The following is a 17,661-nucleotide window of genomic DNA, read 5'->3' on the forward strand; positions in this document are numbered from 1 at the left end:
ACAGCAGATGATTGCACATTTCTCTCCGCTTTGTCATCTGATTCCTTTTGAGTTTCAGTTTTGGATTTTCATTCTTACTTTTTCTATTTTGCCTCTTTAAAACTTCCAAAAACATTAAAGACAACAATGAAAAAAGCAGAAATCCCAGTGGAGCTCCAACTTGGACACCATGAGGACTAAAACCTTCCTCAATGATCAGCAGCGTCTAGAAAAAGAAAATCCAGTGCTCGTCCATTACAGCTCGTCAAGAGGAAATTGGTGTTAAAACTACAATGGATGAGACATTGGGATGCACCGTGTGCAGTGCATCCTGGATTGTAGGGATTCTTCACCTTGGGAGCTTTTGGGATTAGACGTTCTTTTTCACTGTTTTTAAGATACAGTTTATTGCTTTAAATGTGAATTTTAAAACGTTTAACCAAAAATGCCTCAGTTATTTAACACTGTCCTAGTCAGAAGTTTTTAAACCTGCACTTGCATGAAAAAGAACATGTAAATATGGTTATAAGGTTATATTAAATGTTAGGTTCAGAGGTAAATCTGTAGTATATTTATGTCATGTTATTACAGTTTTTTACAATCGCTAGGACACATTTCTCAATACCAAAGTCACTTTTTCAAAACTCTTCACACACTTCTCCTAAACATCTTTCAGCTTGGCACAGCAGTTCATTTCACATTCAAAATGCACAACAACTATCAAAACACTTCATACGCGTCTCAGACCAGCTCATTCTTTCATAACACTAACAAGGGTTGACAGTTAACAAACACACTTGGTCATCTATAAAAGTAAGACCTTAAAAAACACTAGCAACAGGTGGCATTAAACAATGTTTTCTTCTGTAAAAGAAGGACACCTACTTGGGACTACTGTGTACAGCAAAGTATAAGTTACAGGAATGAATTAGACATGATGCTGTATGTTTCAATATATATATATTTTTTATTTTTCAAAGTTATTCCAAAATGCAAGAATTTGTATATACACCAGTAGGAATCCTAATCCACTCTATGTACTGCATTTGGCCACAGATTCTCATCCACATCATATCGTATGTCACCTAGGGCAATACACCTAGGGAAGAATGTTTTGCCATGCCTGATCCATCCCTTCTGCTGATCTGTCCGAGTGTCAGTTGCCCTGATCTCATCAGAGACTACAGCTCTTGATCTTCCTCTTATTCTTCTTCCACCACGCATATAGCTCCCTCTTGCTCTTTCAGCCACTTCTCTATGTCCGGCTTGGTCCATGTTTACATCACAATGCAAATTATTCCTAAATTGTCCCCTTTTTATAGATGGTAACGAAATTATGTAAAGGAGTAACATGTGTAGGTCTTCAGCTACAGAAGGAATCACCTGTGGTTGGTCCCACAGTTGTGATAGCATTTCACATAGCATGATAGCATAGCGTGATAGCATAGCGGTTTATTCAGTTTTGTATTATGTTATTGTTTTGAACTCAAGTTTAACAATTTTGAAAAGAGTATGTAAACCTGTGCAAACTGGCCTGTAGGTACACAGAGTTTTGACAGTTGTGTCGAAATGAGAAAAGAATTCATGGAAATTTGAAAGTAGTCAATGAGTGCATGTTGTGCCAAAGCAGTGAAAAATGATCCACAGTTTAGCTCACACAGACTACTGTGACTTTAGTATTGAGAAATGTGTCCTAACGATTGTAAAAAACTGTAATAAGTACATGAGTGAATTCGTTACTTTGGAAATTATTGTGCAGTAAGGAAAGACAAAATGAAACAAAGCACAGAAGTGCTTTTATCCAAATCACTTAAAGCTCCATTGTTGTCCAAACATCAGTGTACTGTGACTCAGCCCCTCATGCTCGGTCTCACAGCTTGAAATAATCGCTAGTGCAGCAGATTTGTAGCTGAAACGATATTATTCCTGTCTGAGAACCATTTGTTTAAAACCACATTGAGCAGATTCAGGAAACTGTTAAATGAAACTGTACATTTGGTTTTTAAGGTTTATGTTGTGCAGCAGCTTATTTTTATTCTGAGAGAATAAGTCTTTGTGTGCGTGTGTGTGTGTGTGTGTGTGTGTGTGTGTGTGTGTGTGTGTGTGTGTGTGTGTGTGTGCGTGTGTGTGTGTGTGTGTGTGCGTGTGTGTGTGCGTGCGTGTGTGTGTGTGTGTGTGTGTGTGTGTGTGTGTGTGTGTGTGTGTGAGTGAGTGTGTCTGCACTAGACAAATGATAAATATGAACCTTGCTGTGGATTTGTTTATTTCTATATATTTGTGTTTGAGTGTTTACACCCTGTTAAGCAGCTTTTATTTTATCATTTCATTAGAACTAATTCACATCAGCCTCTGTTTTCTTCTTGAGCATTTCTACCTTCTAATTGGAGTCCAATAGGACAACAGGAGCCTGGAGCTACTCGTCTGATGTTTCAGAGAACAAACAGACCTTTCTGGACAGACGGTGAAGCATGTTTCATCCTGACAGCACGATTCTCGCTTCATTCCTGCTGTGTTTGTTGGCAGAACTGTTCTGCAGCCATTAGTGTACTGTTGAGCCCCCTAAGCAGGGGAATAAACATGTTACACAAATCCAAACTGAAGCCACAGAGACCAATAATTAGTCGAGCGTGATGTTTGTCACGTCAAAACACTGTCTTCACTTGAGTGGTCATGTTTATCACTGGAGACATCCACCATTTGAAAAGGCTGGCCTTGGTTCCTTGTGTAAACTAGATTTGTTCTCATTATGCAGCAGCTGGTTGTCATTCCATCTGGGGTTTTTCAATATGTTGTAAATCTGTGTTTGCTACTAGAAGTGGTGCAGGATGTACAACATGATTCTGGCATGTACAGGAAACACTGTGTGGTTATATTTGAGTCATCTGAAGGTTTTACTGCAGGTTTTAACAGTAAAAGTGTGTATTTTCACATACTGTAGAGATAGTGGCAGGATTACAGGTCACTCTTCCAGGTAAACAGCAGAATTATTATTTTTATGGACGTACTGATGGTCCTGATCTCGCCCTAACACACACAAATAGCAGCCTTGGAAATATTGTGCAATACACCACAGACTGCTTTAGTGTGCTCTGCATTTCGGTAACGAGATTTGTTTTGCTGTGACACCTGACCTGATCCCTTACCCTGATCATCCCCTAGAAGTGGAACAAGCACGTATTACATGTAGAATCTGCAATTGGCAAACATATTTCACAACATTTCCAAACCATCTTATTTGATACTATTTCTATGAACTGGACTAAAATGAGAAACATGAACTTTGAAGCATTTCTCCAGTCTTCAAGCACAGCCAAGTGTGACACCATTTAAAAGAAGCTAAAAACTGAAAGTACCACAGACATAATGTAATGTGTAACACTTAACAACAGAAGGTGTTAGCAGCAACATTTCTGACATGAGTCAGGGCCTGAGTCTTATTGATGGGGAAAGAAGAGTGGTATTTTGTGAACAGCGTCCGTTTGCATGACTCAAACAATAAACCTTGTGTTGTCAGTCTCTCTCCCTCTAATTCTTTACTGCTCTGTCTTTATGACCCCAGCTTCCCCTCTTACCGTTCTTCTTTTGTCATTTTCTGTGTACCAGTGACTCACCATGAAGAGCGGATCAGGGTCTCTGCCAGATCACATCATCTGCTATGATTCACGCGTTACACCTACTTTTTTCCCAGAACTCCTTTGTTTGTGTTAATATTTAAAGTGTAAATGCACCCACTTGAGTTCTTGCTTAATATTCAAGGAGAGCCTCTGCTCTTATATGAGCAGTGAAAACCTTGTGTGAATAGAGGCAAAGGTCTGTCGAGTCAAGACTCTTCTGGTAAACACAGGCAGCTTCTTGAAATAAATCCAATATTGAAAAGATTTTAAAAAAGAGTTGTGTGCCCTTGGATGTGCTCCCCAGACTCCATGACAATGGACAAGTAGAAAGCAGCTCCATTCACATTGTCACGTTTTTAAAATGCAGCTTTCTTACATGAACAGCTGCACTTTTTTCTTTTAAACTAGGATGATAGCCAAGATTTTCTAACATCATGCCATTTACCACTGGTACAGATGTGAGCCAGCTGTTTGCTCTGGTGTTACTCTTCATTCAGGATATGCAGCACAGTTTCCACTCAGGTGGACATGTCCTGGCCTTAGTTCTCACCATCTAGAGTGAGTCCATTTCCTGTCCACTCCTCTTTGCTGTCACCTAAAACCTTTCTCTACAATTTGCTCTATGTTCAGTCTACAGTCACACCGTTTGTTACGCATCCTCTGTCTTTCTGAGGGACAAGCTGGATTTACTACACAGTCTGGTCTGGTATGTCTTCTATGTGTAGATTTAAACTTCTGTTCATTTTGTCACAAGCTGATTTGCCTTCTTCATTTTCTCTCTCTCCACCCTATAGGTGAGCTACTTGCTCCACCCTCAGCTCTACTGAGCACCTTCCCGTCCCACCTCCCTCTTCCTCAGCCTAGTCCCATCACCCTCTGCCTCATCCTCCTGTTTCTCGTGGGAACCCCACACCACCATGTTTCTCTACACCTCCTCCAGCCCTGTCCTCCTCCTCCTCCTCTTCCTCCTCCCACTTCCTCCCTGTCAGGGAGAGTCCCAGCGCAGTGATCCCAGCAGCGAACCTGCCCCTCAAACGGTCTCGCCCTCCTTGTGGCCCTCCTCCTTCCCGCCTTCCATGTCTTATGGCAACAGCTCCGTGTCCAGGAACAGTGAGAAGTGTGAGGAGGTGACGGTGTGCAAGCCTGGCATCCTGCTGCCCGTCTGGCAGCCCAACCGGCCTGGGCTTGGTGACCAGGTGGCCAGAGCCGTAGTCTACTTTGTGTCACTCATGTACATGTTCCTGGGAGTATCTATCATTGCTGACCGCTTCATGGCATCCATAGAGGTTATCACATCCCAGGTGAGGAGCACACGTGTCCTGGATTTAAGGACAGAGTGAAAATATTGTCACTAACTATTTTCATTGTTCATTGTTGGTTATTTTCTCAGTGAACTGTGGAGTCCAGAAAACACCTCAAATATCTCATCTGCAAAATGTCTAAAGCCTGAGGTCTTTTAAATAGTTAGTTTTATTCGAGCAACAGTCAAATATTATTATTTTTATACTTTCATAAAACAGAAAAGCTGAGCCCCCCAGTAGCTAAATGGTCAGACCCCTGTCTTCCCCCTTGTTTTCCATCTGCCTCACTATCAACTGTCTAATAAATAATCTTTAAGGCAGAAAATCCTTACATCTGGGCCTGAACTGGTTTGTGTTTGGCATAGTCAGTTAAATTGGATGAATGTGCCCAATATCTTCATAGAAATTGCATTTGTGTTTATTTGTATCTTTAAAAAGTTATTTGGATGTAAATTTGTCACGCAAATCTCTGTGGTTATAAGAGCACTTCTTAAAAGGAAAGCTGCAGTGCTGTAAATATAGACATCAGGGTTTATTTTCCAGATGTTGTGCTGTTTCAATCTTTTGTATCTTCATACAGAAAACAGACTTTCAGGCAGCATCAGTCATCAACACAATATTTACTGGATAAAGGATAAAAGCATCTCAAACTGATTCATGATCTTATTGTTGAGCTTTTATGTCAAGAATCTTTTTGTTAGTGTAGTTTTAAGTTGATCTCAGATCACCTTGCTGTGTTCTTCAAATGCTCAACTTCATGCACTCACATTTCACGGATGTCTTAAAATTCCCACTTTTCCTGGGTTTTGACTGTGTAGTGCCAGCTGCAGAGCTAATGGTGCATTAAATCAGTCATGTCCTCCCAGCAGCGCTTAAACATCTCCATAATCAGTTGCAGTTGATTCGTATCGCAAACAGACAGAAACCACACTGAGTGAGCAAACAGCTAAAAATAGACCTGCATTATGTCAGTCCATATGTGAGACGGTGTATTGTAATTTGTAAATGATTCATTGGTGGTTGTTGTGCTCAGGAGCAGGGACTGTGTCTGATGACCAACTGAGGCTGCCAGTGAAAGTGCATGCGTCATCATATCATCACCTCTTTAACTGCAACCCAGGTCTGATTGGTTCCTTAATAGGGACTACACAGATTTCCCTCTCCGTCCATTTATCCTCGATAACAGTGTCAGCGACCCTCAGCTGTTTGCAGAGGCAAAGAAAACAGAACTGGGTTATTTACCCAAGGGGACGATATCCGTAAAGTGCAGCTATTTTTCTTAGTATATACTATAGATGTGTCACAGATACATAGAGCTGTTAGTGTGTGTGTGTGTGTGTGTGTGTGTGTGTGTGTGTGTGTGTATGTGTGTGTGTGCAGTCCCAGGTCGCCTGTGATGGTGTTGAGGTTGTGCAGCCATAAATACTATGGGAAAAGAGCGGAGGAGGTTTGAATGTTCAGGATAAAGAAGAAGGACACAGAGACGTGAAGGTGTGGGAGGGAAAAAATAAATGATGATGGGACCGATGTCTTTATGGTCAGATGTTTTTCATCTGGTGCCTCCGCATTATGAGACCACATTAGCACGTCGCCTCTGATGTCAGTCACAGATAAACCCTCTTCAGATGCGTCATCTCATCTTTGAGGGGGAGCCCAAAACACAAATTGTCAGAAATGTAAAAATTGATAGGTGAAGGTCATAGGTGAAGGTTGTATTGATTTACTGAACTGCATTACATTAAGTGGTGTTCCTAATATTCTGACCCACTTGTGTTTGACAGAAGAAGACACTTGTCAGTTATGTTGTATTGCATTGTTGTGTACAGGTGGATGTAATAACATGCTTGGTGAGTGGATACAGAGAGTGGGATGAATACAGAAATAAAAGGGTTAATGGAGGAAAGGGGATGTTCATTCTTCTCAGTCAGTGTACCTGAGAGTCCGATTGTGTATCCCACAATCCATCACTGTGGCCACAACAGCTTAGCTTTTTTGGCAGAGGTTCGTGTTTTTTTTTTCTGAGTGTTTTTATCCTTTATTTTCCGTCTCACACTTTGTGGAGTCTTCACACAGTAAATACATCACTGAGAAATCTACTCCTCTCAGTGTCCTGGAGGAATATACTGCACATTTATCGTCTAATTTGAATAATTAGACTTAATTTGTAATTTTTAATTTGTAATTAAGGTAGTGTTTCTGCAATAAACCTATTTTAGGATTGAACGTGGAGGTTAATCATGATTCCCACAGTTTACTTTGTTATTGTCTTTATTCTGCACTAATCAGAGATGCTGTTTCTGCAGTGGATCAATGTGCCAACAGTTCATCCACTGCATTTGGTGCATTTTTTGGTGGCCTCTGCTGCACATGCAGATGCTCAGGTCCTCTTTGCCTGTTATTTATTCCAGACAGTCGTGTTGTCTCTGCTGCTGCAAGACAACTCCACCTTTACCAATCAAACCAACTCAGAGGTTCTGAGCTTAGTCTCACCTGAATTTAAAGTTTAGTTTTAGAGTTCATCAAAGGATTTAATGTGCACTTCTAACAGCAACACACCAACATGTGTCTGTTTGGGCCGACAGGAGAAGGAGGTGACCATCACTATGCCTAACGGGGAAACCTCAGTGGCGACGGTTCGTATCTGGAATGAAACTGTGTCCAATCTGACACTCATGGCTCTGGGCTCCAGCGCTCCTGAGATACTGCTGTCTGTTATAGAGGTACCGACACAGAAGTAAAAATAAATGAAAACATAAATACTCACCGTTCACAGTAGTTAATGTGGGTTCATTGTTGCTGCCAGCTGTTTTGGATGCAAAATACTGATTCATTTTCAGCTTTACCTGTGTAATAGCTTTTGCAGAGAGCATGTTGTTAAAATGCTTCATAAACATTAGACCATTCAATCATTTTCAAAGCCTGGCAATCATTGTGCATTAATTTTAAAGTCATAATGACTTCTCAACTGGCAGCAGGATGAGTTGAATGTTTTTAAAATTACAATAAAAAAAAATTGTGGTATTTGTCTCTACCCACTTCCCACGACAAACCTCACACAACAACACTCTCCAGGTGTGTGGTCACAACTTCAAGGCAGGTGAGCTGGGTCCGGGCACCATCGTTGGCAGCGCCGCCTTCAACATGTTTGTGATCATCGGGATCTGTGTGTGGACGATCCCCAACGGTGAGACCCGCAAGATCAAACACCTCAGGGTGTTCTTCATCACCGCCTTCTGGAGCATCTTCGCCTACATCTGGCTCTACCTCATCCTGTCTGTCATGTCTCCGGGCATCGTGGAGGTGAGACAGAATCACTGTGATTTAGAAGAAGAGGGAAAAAATGAGAGGAGCTGTTCACCAGTGCAGTAGAAACGCCACTTCTGTCCATTTACGTGGTCTTTAATAAACCCTCTAACTGCAGATCAGGCACAGTGCAATAATCAATATTGTTCAATCAGACTCATATTAAAGTTTTTGTCTGTTTTCTAAATGTCTCTAATGGGGATGGTCTTTGGAATAATGTTGATTCATGTTACAGCTCCTTTTAGAAGGAAGGTAAAACTAAAACTCATGGACTAACAATAAATGCAGATGCCTTGATGCAGGACACATGGAGTCACTGGACAGACTCATTAGTGGAAAAATAATTGAAATCACAGACGTGACCTACAACCCAATCAAACACCTGTCAAAGGTTTTGGACACAGATGCAAATATGTCAGTTTTAGACAAAAAGCTCATTTTCACTTGCAGTTCCTGGATGCAGATTTAAAGAACAAATCTCATAAAATAACATTAAAACACAAAAATGTGTCACCCATCTGTACATTTAAAGCAAAAGTCTTTAAAATATTTTCTTACTCAAATATTCTGTAGAGCTCCCAGTTTGTCCTTGTTATTGCTCTTATCAGGTTATAATTGGGCACCCAATATAAACCTAACTGAATGCAACAGATACAGTGAGTTAAAATGTTGTTTTGATTTTAGGAACTCAACCTATAAAAAATATATTATAAACTGTAACAGTGGAGTTTCATCTTGCGTCATTCTAAAAATGTTGTTACAGCCTAAGTAGAAATTGGGAAATGATGTTCGGCTCAAAAAAAGATCATAATCTGCCCTCGACAGCTGGGTCGTGTTGGGTTGGATCCTGCAGCTCTCCTCCTGGACAATATCAGTTTCGTCCTCAGAGGAGTTGGCCAGGACTCTCCTCCAGCTCATTAAACTGTCTGCAGTGATGAAAGGAGATGAGTGGATGTGATTGGCTGTTATTTAAGCTTCCCCCTACCCTGCCTGCAGATACAATGACTAATCCTCATTCTCAGTGTGTGCCTCTTTGAATTAAATTATATTTATGTGTGCACTTATGATTGCACCTGCTCCCAGTCTTAGACACTTTGTGCCCACAAAGAGGAAGTGATGTTTTTAAAGCTGAACTTTAATCAAACACCTGCCTACATGCTAAGCAAAGGGAATTAAGAGTGTGTGTGTGTGTGTGTGTGTGTGTTTCAGGTGTGGGAGGCCCTGGTGACCCTGCTGTTCTTCCCAGTGTGCGTCATACTGGCTTGGGTGGCTGACCGCCGCCTGCTTTTCTACAAGTACATGGGCAAGCGTTACCGTGCCGACAAGCGCCGTGGCATCGTCGTGGAGACTGAGGGAGACCTGACACCCAGCAAGGGTGGTATGGAAATGATCATTGATGGAAAGTTCCGTCCACAAGGGGGCACCGTGGTCCCCGCTGAAAACTGTGGTGGGGCTCAGGACGGCACAGCAGGTGCTGCAGCCAATAACGTCAGTGCAGCAGCGGGAGCCATGGCAACGGGAGCCGGGGGCAACCTGCCCACATCCAACAGCACGATGGTCAATGTGGAGTGCAGCAAGGAGCTGGATGAGAGCCGCAAAGAGGTGAGAGACAGGGGGGCTAAAGTTATCAAACTGACAGATGTTTGCCATTAACTGCCTCAGGGGGGGATTGAGAGCATGAAGGCCTTTTTAAATTCACACTGTAGATTCTGATCTCATTTAGAGACTCAGATTGTGCTCTGTAACAATTCTCTAATATCATTTCACAGGTTTCCTGCCGCAAAGAAAGACAAAGACTGTTTCTGTTGTTGTAATTATCACATGATAGGAGCAGAGAACAGTGGCTCATTTCCCTGCATGAGACAGTAAAAGTTGCTGATAAACTGTTGGGACCGTTTCCAGCTGTGACCAGTGGCTCCTGCTTAGATTTGCTGCAGTGATGCACATGAGCTTTGCTCTGTGTTTTGTGATACCAAGTGTTTCGTAAACTTTTTACCTTTTCCTAATGAACAGCCCTAATCAGGAAACATTTAACAGTCTCAATTAGATGCTGAGGCAATGAAGATTACATTATTCACTTTCACGCTGATTTGCACCTGGTAATAGCCTGCTATAAAAAGCTTCTTAGTGCTGGGCAGGAGAAGGAGGAGATAAGTTTCACAGACAATGGAAGGACAGGGAAGTGAACATGTGAGAGGTTTTGACAGACAAAGATGAAAAGACAATAATGGGGGTGACAAAAAGTCAAGGAAACATGAGACGTTAATGAAGAGTGAAGGACAGAAGCACTACCCTGGTTTTTTAACCAAAAAATCTAATTATTTAACTTTTTTGTAATTTTAAGTTCAGAATCCAAACTATGGATGGAAAGATCTGATTTACAGAGAGGATGAAAAACAGGGGAGTAGACAAAAGGGTGCGTTCAGAAACAGGACCCATGAGGAAAAACCCACACAATACTTGTAAATGTGTTACTGGAACACTTAGGCTATGGACAGCACATCAAACAATCTGTCAGAGACACGACAAGTACATATACCCAGGAGCTGATGAGGGAGTCAAGGAGAGAGTGCTGGGGTAAATCCAAATTCCCTTGGTGGCATCCATGTTTCCCTCACATCCATATTAGTCCTGCAAAGACTTTTGGGAATGGTTCTGTGTCCTCCCTCCTGGCTCCTTCAGGCAAACTCCTGGATCCTTGACCTCAGAGCAGGAATAGCAGAAATGATCAAACAACAGAACCCAGGCAATGAGAGAATTGGGAACAGGCGAGCAGAGTCAGAGGAAGAAAAGAAGGGAAGGAGTCTAGGGGTATCAGGAAGCCAGATGAGGGAATGATGGTCCATAAGGTCCAAGAAATAACAAGGGCCAGAGCAAACAGGGCGGCAGCAGGTACTGACAGATATTATCATATACAGAGGTTTCCATTAAATACTCTGCTGTTTGCAGGAACATTGTGAACTGACTTTTCTGTAAGTTCAGACCTCAGTGGGCTGTTCATGGTGAATAAGTAGGGATTTGGTCATGGATGTTTCAGCGAATTCAAACTATGACATTTTTTAGGAGCTCTGCAGTTACACCCACATCACATCAGCCGAGATCCACTTAGTATGAAATTCACCCTCATACACACAACTACAGGTCTCCCTCCTTTTCATGACACCTCATTCAGAAGTCCTAAATGAAAAATTAATTCAAATTACACACATTCATTCTTACTGTAACATCCTTATGGTAAAAAATACTCTTTCTATCAAAGAAAATTTCATTTTCTTTCTTCCTTCTAGGTTTTTCGAAATGGCAGAGACTCTATAGAAATGCTGCAGAATCTTTTTTCAGCTCACAGATGAAACTACGTCAATATTCAGCAGAAATTCAACCTCAAAAATGATTTGCTTTTCACAGCCAACAGGAACATTCCTTTAAAAAGTGAAGCAGTGATTTTGAACACCCCTACAGTCAGTGTTTGTATGACCAGCCGTACATGTTGTCACTATGTGTTTGTGTAGATGTTTTCATCACGAGTGTGTCCACTCATCTCTCCTCCAGATGATTCGTATCCTGAAGGAACTGAAGCAAAAATATCCCGACAAAGAGCTGGACCAGCTGGTGGAGCTGGCCAACTACTACGCTCTGCTGCACCAGCAGAAGAGCAGAGCCTTCTACCGCATACAGGTACCACACACACACACACACATACTGTTTATACATAGTCCCTGAAGTGAACACACAAGGTTATACAGACCTACAAAAGGACATAAAGTAGAGTAAGAGTTTCTGAGCATTGATGAACCTGAATGCATCAAATGTGACATGTGTGAGAAATTCCAGCCTGTTCTTTGATGTGAAGTTCAGCAGGTGAAGGTAAGTTGGGTTTTGTTCACCCATCCTGCTCCCTGTCTCCCTCAAGGCGACTCGTATGATGATCGGGGCTGGTAACGTCCTGAAGAAGCATGCTGCCGACCACGCCCGCCGCACTGTTGTAACTGACGAAGAAGCACCAGAAGAAGACGACCTGGCGGTGTGCAGCCGGATCTCCTTCGAAAGTGCCCACAGCCAGTGCATGGAGAACTGTGGCATTCTGACCCTGGCTGTAGTCTGCCAAGGTAAGCGAATACTGAGCTCACATAAATAAGTTACAGAAGGAGAGAATCATTGTGTAATGAAGTGTAAAATCTATACTGGTCTGTTGTGGAAGAAGAAGGAGCTGAGTCGAACGGCAAAGTTCTCTATTTACCAGTCAGTCTACCTTCCTACCCTCACCTGTGATCATGAGCTTTGGGTCATGACAGAAAGAATGAGATCTCGGATACAAGTGACTGAAATGAGCTTCCTCCGCAGGGTGGCCGGGCGCTCCCTTAGAGATAGGGTGAGGAGCTCGGTCACCTGGGAGGAGCTTCGAGTAGAGCCACTACTCCTCCACATCCAGAGGAGCCGGCAAATTTCCGGATGCCTCCTGGACGCCTCCCTGGGGAGGTGTTCCGGGCATGTCCCACTAGGAGGAGGCCCCGGGGCAGACCCAGGACATGCTGGAGAGATTATATCTCTCGGCTGGCCTGGGAACACCTGTGTCCCCCCAAAAAACTGGTGGAGGTGTCTGGGGAGAGGGAGTTCTGGGCGTCATTGCTTAGCTTGCTGCCCCTGCAACCCAGCCCCAGGGGTTAGAAGGATGGATGGATCTTTCTTTTCTTTAAATGAATGTTTATATTTATACTGAATATTTTATTGGCCTTTGTTCAGGGTTTGGTCTGGATTCTGTGCTCATTTTCTGCCATAACTGCAGTGCAGTGACCTGTCTGGACACACCAGCCTGCTCTTTCATCACTGGATTAAAGCAGTGGTTAGAGTCATCCTCAGATCTGTTATTTAAAAGCATTAAAAAATTACAAAACTGTTGAATTTGCATTGGGTTAAAAAAAAAAAAAGCACATGCTAAGCAATGCAAAAAGAGCATTTGATCCAGGGATTATCAGGGCTTTTTGTCTTCTTTTACCAAACAGGGTGCTTACATTATGTTCGGTTTTATTTCTGCTGTTTAGGGGGTCTGGGAGAAAACACCTTCTATGTGGACTACAGGACTGAGGACGGTTCAGCCAACGCTGGGTCAGATTACGAGTACAGTGAAGGAACGCTGGTGTTCAAGCCTGGAGAGACTCACAAAGAGATTAAGGTGAGTGAAGAGGAGAGGGCGGCAGGTGTTTTTTAAATGCTGTGCCTGTGTTGCCATATTGGTGAAGTTAATTTGTTTGTGTTTTGTCTGTTTGCAAGTGTTTTCTGAAGCTGCAGTGCTCTGAGCTCTCAGGGCCACCGTATGCTACACACACACTTTAAACACCCCTGTCTGTCAGCTTTTAGAACGGTCCATCACATGAACATCATGCCAACGTCAGGTTTGCAGCTGCTGGATAAGTAGCTGCTCTTCACACAGCATGTAAACATCCCCACAGACGTCACTTTGGGCCAGATAGCTACAGTCCAGCCTGCTGTGTTTATTTAGTCCCTGGCTCCCTGACAGTCTGCCAGCTGCTGTCAGTCAAACACAGACAGCTGAGACGAGAAGGATCTTTCTCTAAAGACAACAGTGATAACCACTAATCCACTGAGCCGCCCCCTTTTCTTCCTTTTCATGATAAAAAATATTAACATGATGTTTTTTGGAATATTGGCAGTGAGGCTGCAGACTGTGCAGAGGTGGGTAAGTCATTCCATGCGACCAGGATCTTGGGATCTGTTGCTGTGTGGTGTAGGGACCACCAGACGTTGTCCACGGACTGAGCGCAGTGAGCGACAGGGGCTGGATGGGGGTGTTAGAGGTGCTGTTTAGTTGAACAATTAACAGATTAGAGCAGCTTTGAACATGAGGTGGTCAACCCCAGGAGCCAGTGAGGAGACATGAGCATCAGAGTATGTGTGTCTGCTTTCACTGATCAGAATTACTTTAATAACCAATGATTTCTGTCAGGTGTAAAGGAAAACTGACTAATTTTTGTTGTTGCAGCTTTTGAATTCTGCAAATGTTCTTCTTTTCTTTTATTATAAATTGAACGTTATTCTGTGTTGGACTGTTGTCCAGAGAAAATACGACATTTCATGCTTATCATGAAATCTGAAAGTAGAAACGCTGCAATTCAGACGAATATTCTTGCTAAAACACGCAGGATATCTTTCCTCAATAAATGTGTCTGTGCATCCGGCACACACAGGAAAGAGATGAGGGGGGAAATTAAAATCGGCCAAAAGAATCGGCATCATATATCGGCCATCGGTTGCCCTGATTTCTAAATATCGGCATCGGCCAGAGAAAACCCATATCGGTCGACCTCTAGTAACACATAACACACCAGTTCAAAAGTACATGGGGACTCACTGCTGCCCTTCATCAAATCAGGTTTGAGCTGTGGTTTCTCAGTATTAAAGCATTAATTCAAGATTTTCTGAGATGGGATGAAACTTTAATGATGTCTGTTGGAAAATTGTGTGAGTGGCCTTTCACATACATTATGAAACAGCAGATCTGTTAGTTCATCCCCAAATCTTGGAGCTCAAAGTTTTCTTTGTTGAAAGCTTGTACATTGAAGCAGATGGATTTTATCTGTGAGTGCAGATGTTACAAACCTCTGATGCTTTAACTGCATTTACACACAGTTGGTTACCAGCTTCTTCATAACAGGCCCATTACAGGAGTCGTCCTGGGCTGGGTCATGCTGCGTAAACATCCTACAGGGCTCTGAATAACCTGCATGACACCTGAGCAGATCAAAGGGAGGAGGAAAGAGGGAGAGACAGGTGAGGAGAGAAATAATGTGAGTCCCTGCAGGAGAGAGAGAGAGAGAAAGGCTGAGGACAGGCAAATCTTGAGATTCAAGGAGGCAAAAATTTCTGCGGCCACTCGACAAACTGTTCATTTCTGCCACTTGTTTACTTTGTGGAGCAGGAACGTCTGAAAATGGTCCTAAATCTTTAATTTATCTTTAATTTAATTTAATTTATTTAATTTTAATTTATAAAATAATAACGGAAAAATACCTTTTTGCTATTCATCATATTTGGTGATGTCCAAACATCAGCATAATTTGTTTTTTTTTCTTTCTTTCAAGTTAATAATCCTACAGCTTTAAATTGCTTTAAAAGGCCTGAGACTGATGACTAATGCACTGAACCAAGAAAAAAGCTCTGAAAACAGCTAAAGGATTGTGAATATCAGACAGTCAGCAATACAGATCTTACTGTTTGTTTCTTCTGCTTGATGTGTAAATACATTTGCTAACCAGTTCAGTATGTCAACATTATGAATTTCCCTTTGGGGAAGAATAAAGTTTATCTCATCTCATCATCATTATAAGGTGATTGTGTTAGATTGTATTTTTACAGCTTCTTGTTGCCTTGAATTGGCCAAAATGTATTTAATGGCAGTTTATCAGCAGTAAATATAGATCTGCATGCATCCGTAATCCTGAAAGATTCTCCTGTCCTGCACCTAAACAACATCAAACAACATCATCTGTGGACTTTTATTGCAGGGTGCAGTGAAATTCCCTCTGTTTCCTGACAGCAGCTAAAATACCAAACTGCATCTCAGCCGACACCTCTGTCTGGCTCAATAAAGTTTTACAATTAGCTTCATTGCCTCTTTAGTGTCCTGCTAAAGCAGCGGTGCAGCAGATAACCATTTAAAATACTGAATCTGTATCTGAGATAATAGAGTTAAAAAATATGTCCATGATTATTATACATCATTAATGAAACAGCATAATGCAACCACAGGGGGGCACAATCCAGTGTCTTCATGTGTCGGTCCCAAGTCTGGGTAAATGCAGAGGATTGTGTCAGGAAGGGCATCTGACGTAAAATCTAAGCCAAATCAAACATGCGAATCACAAATATGACTTCCATACCGGATCGGTCGTGGCCCGGCTTAACAATGACCGCCACTGGGACTTTGAATGTAGGTACTTTGACAGGGAAAACTATAGAGTTGGCTGATATGATGGAGAGAAGAAAGGTGGATATCTTGTGTGTTCAGGATACCAGGTGAAAAGGTAGCAAGGCCTATAGATTAGGAGCAGGGTTCAAGCTGTTTTATCATGGTGTGGATGGAAAGAGGAATGGAGTAAGAGTTATCCTGAAGGAGAATTTTGCTAGGAATATTCTGGAGATGAAGAGAGTGTCAGATAGGGTGATGAGTCTGAAGTTGGAAGTTGAAGGTGTGATGTTGAATGTTGTCAGTGGTTATGCCCCACAGGTAGGATGTGTGAGTGTATAAATTGTATGTCTAACACCATTTATTAAAATATACAGGGTTTCTTAGTTCACTGCAATTTAAAGCTGTAGCTACAAGATCATGTTCATTAGTGAAACACGTTTTTAACCAGGTCTGATCCCTGACTGCATTAACGCCTCAGCGTGAACTAGGAAACTTTCCTTCTTCACGGCTGCAGTGTGCAGTCGTGCATGAAGTGACAATTATAAATAATTATAAAACTCCCTGCTCTCTAATAGAGATTGGTGCAGGAAAGTTAAGTTCACTTCAATGAATGAAACAAAGCCTTTTAAACTGGTAAATAATAGTTTTATAGTGTCACTCAATCACTTCGTACTTTTATTTACAATAAACATGAATCAAATGTGAAGTTTTTATTTGCAGATGAATTAGCAGCTGTTGAAACTGACCTAACAGGTTGAGAGACAGCAGCACCTGGTTTATGACTGCAAATAAACGTGCATCATGTTTGGTCAATAAATACACACCAGTCTGAATCTTTGTGTGACTTGCTAATCAATTCATCTATAGGATTTAGGTTCTCAGATTGTCCCAATAGAGACTTTAAGATTTTCAGAAAAACAGACAAAAAGCAGGCAAATTCTCATATTTCAGTTCAACATTGCAGTTTTTGACAAATACATTTCTGCAATGATCAGTCACTGATCAGGGCATTTTAAAATGTGTGGACTTCTAAACAGCAGTGTGCTTCATTTGCATGTAACATATTTCCATTTGTAAAGATTAGAATTGGACTTGACAGAGATAAAACACACTGAACATACACCAGCCTGTCACAGCAAGAGAAGGCGTGGACATCTGAGGCGCTGCCAACAAAGCTACAGAAATAGCAGACGTGTTTACAAAGCTCCACTCAGCAAACAAAGGATTTGTCAAATTGTTTAACTGGTCAATCCACAACTTCACTGTTTAGTGATGGAGGATTTAGCTGCTGAAGAGCCAAAAACAGAAACAGCTGAAAGAGACGGAACACTGGCCAAAAAGGTCAGATTCACTGCAGATTCACTGCAGATTCACACCTGTCATCCTCATTTTAAGGACTTGATTGTTGAAAGACTTTAGGTATTTGTGTCATCCTGCAAAAAGGAGTCACAGGAATCCTTCGACCTCATGTTCGCCCTCTTCATGTTGCATTGTGTCTGAACACATGGCAGGATGTGACCGGGCTCATTGGATTACACTT

At 42.0% G+C, this 17,661-nt stretch overlaps 1 protein-coding gene across 1 annotated transcript in view; it reads left to right on the forward strand.

Moving 5' to 3' along the window:
• Nucleotides 1-17,661, forward strand: part of slc8a2b (solute carrier family 8 member 2b) — a 122,458-nt gene that overhangs the window by 85,331 nt on the left and 19,466 nt on the right. Inside the window, exons 3-9 of the mRNA XM_026328534.1 lie at nt 4,388-4,894; nt 7,477-7,614; nt 7,967-8,194; nt 9,407-9,799; nt 11,747-11,872; nt 12,108-12,303; nt 13,237-13,367. Coding sequence (XP_026184319.1) covers nt 4,511-4,894; nt 7,477-7,614; nt 7,967-8,194; nt 9,407-9,799; nt 11,747-11,872; nt 12,108-12,303; nt 13,237-13,367 — 1,596 coding nt within the window. The 5' untranslated portion in view covers nt 4,388-4,510. The remainder of the gene's footprint in view (nt 1-4,387; nt 4,895-7,476; nt 7,615-7,966; nt 8,195-9,406; nt 9,800-11,746; nt 11,873-12,107; nt 12,304-13,236; nt 13,368-17,661) is intronic.

Source organism: Mastacembelus armatus, chromosome 13 (genome assembly GCF_900324485.2).
Source record: "Mastacembelus armatus chromosome 13, fMasArm1.2, whole genome shotgun sequence".
NCBI classification, from domain to species: Eukaryota; Metazoa; Chordata; class Actinopteri; order Synbranchiformes; family Mastacembelidae; genus Mastacembelus; species Mastacembelus armatus.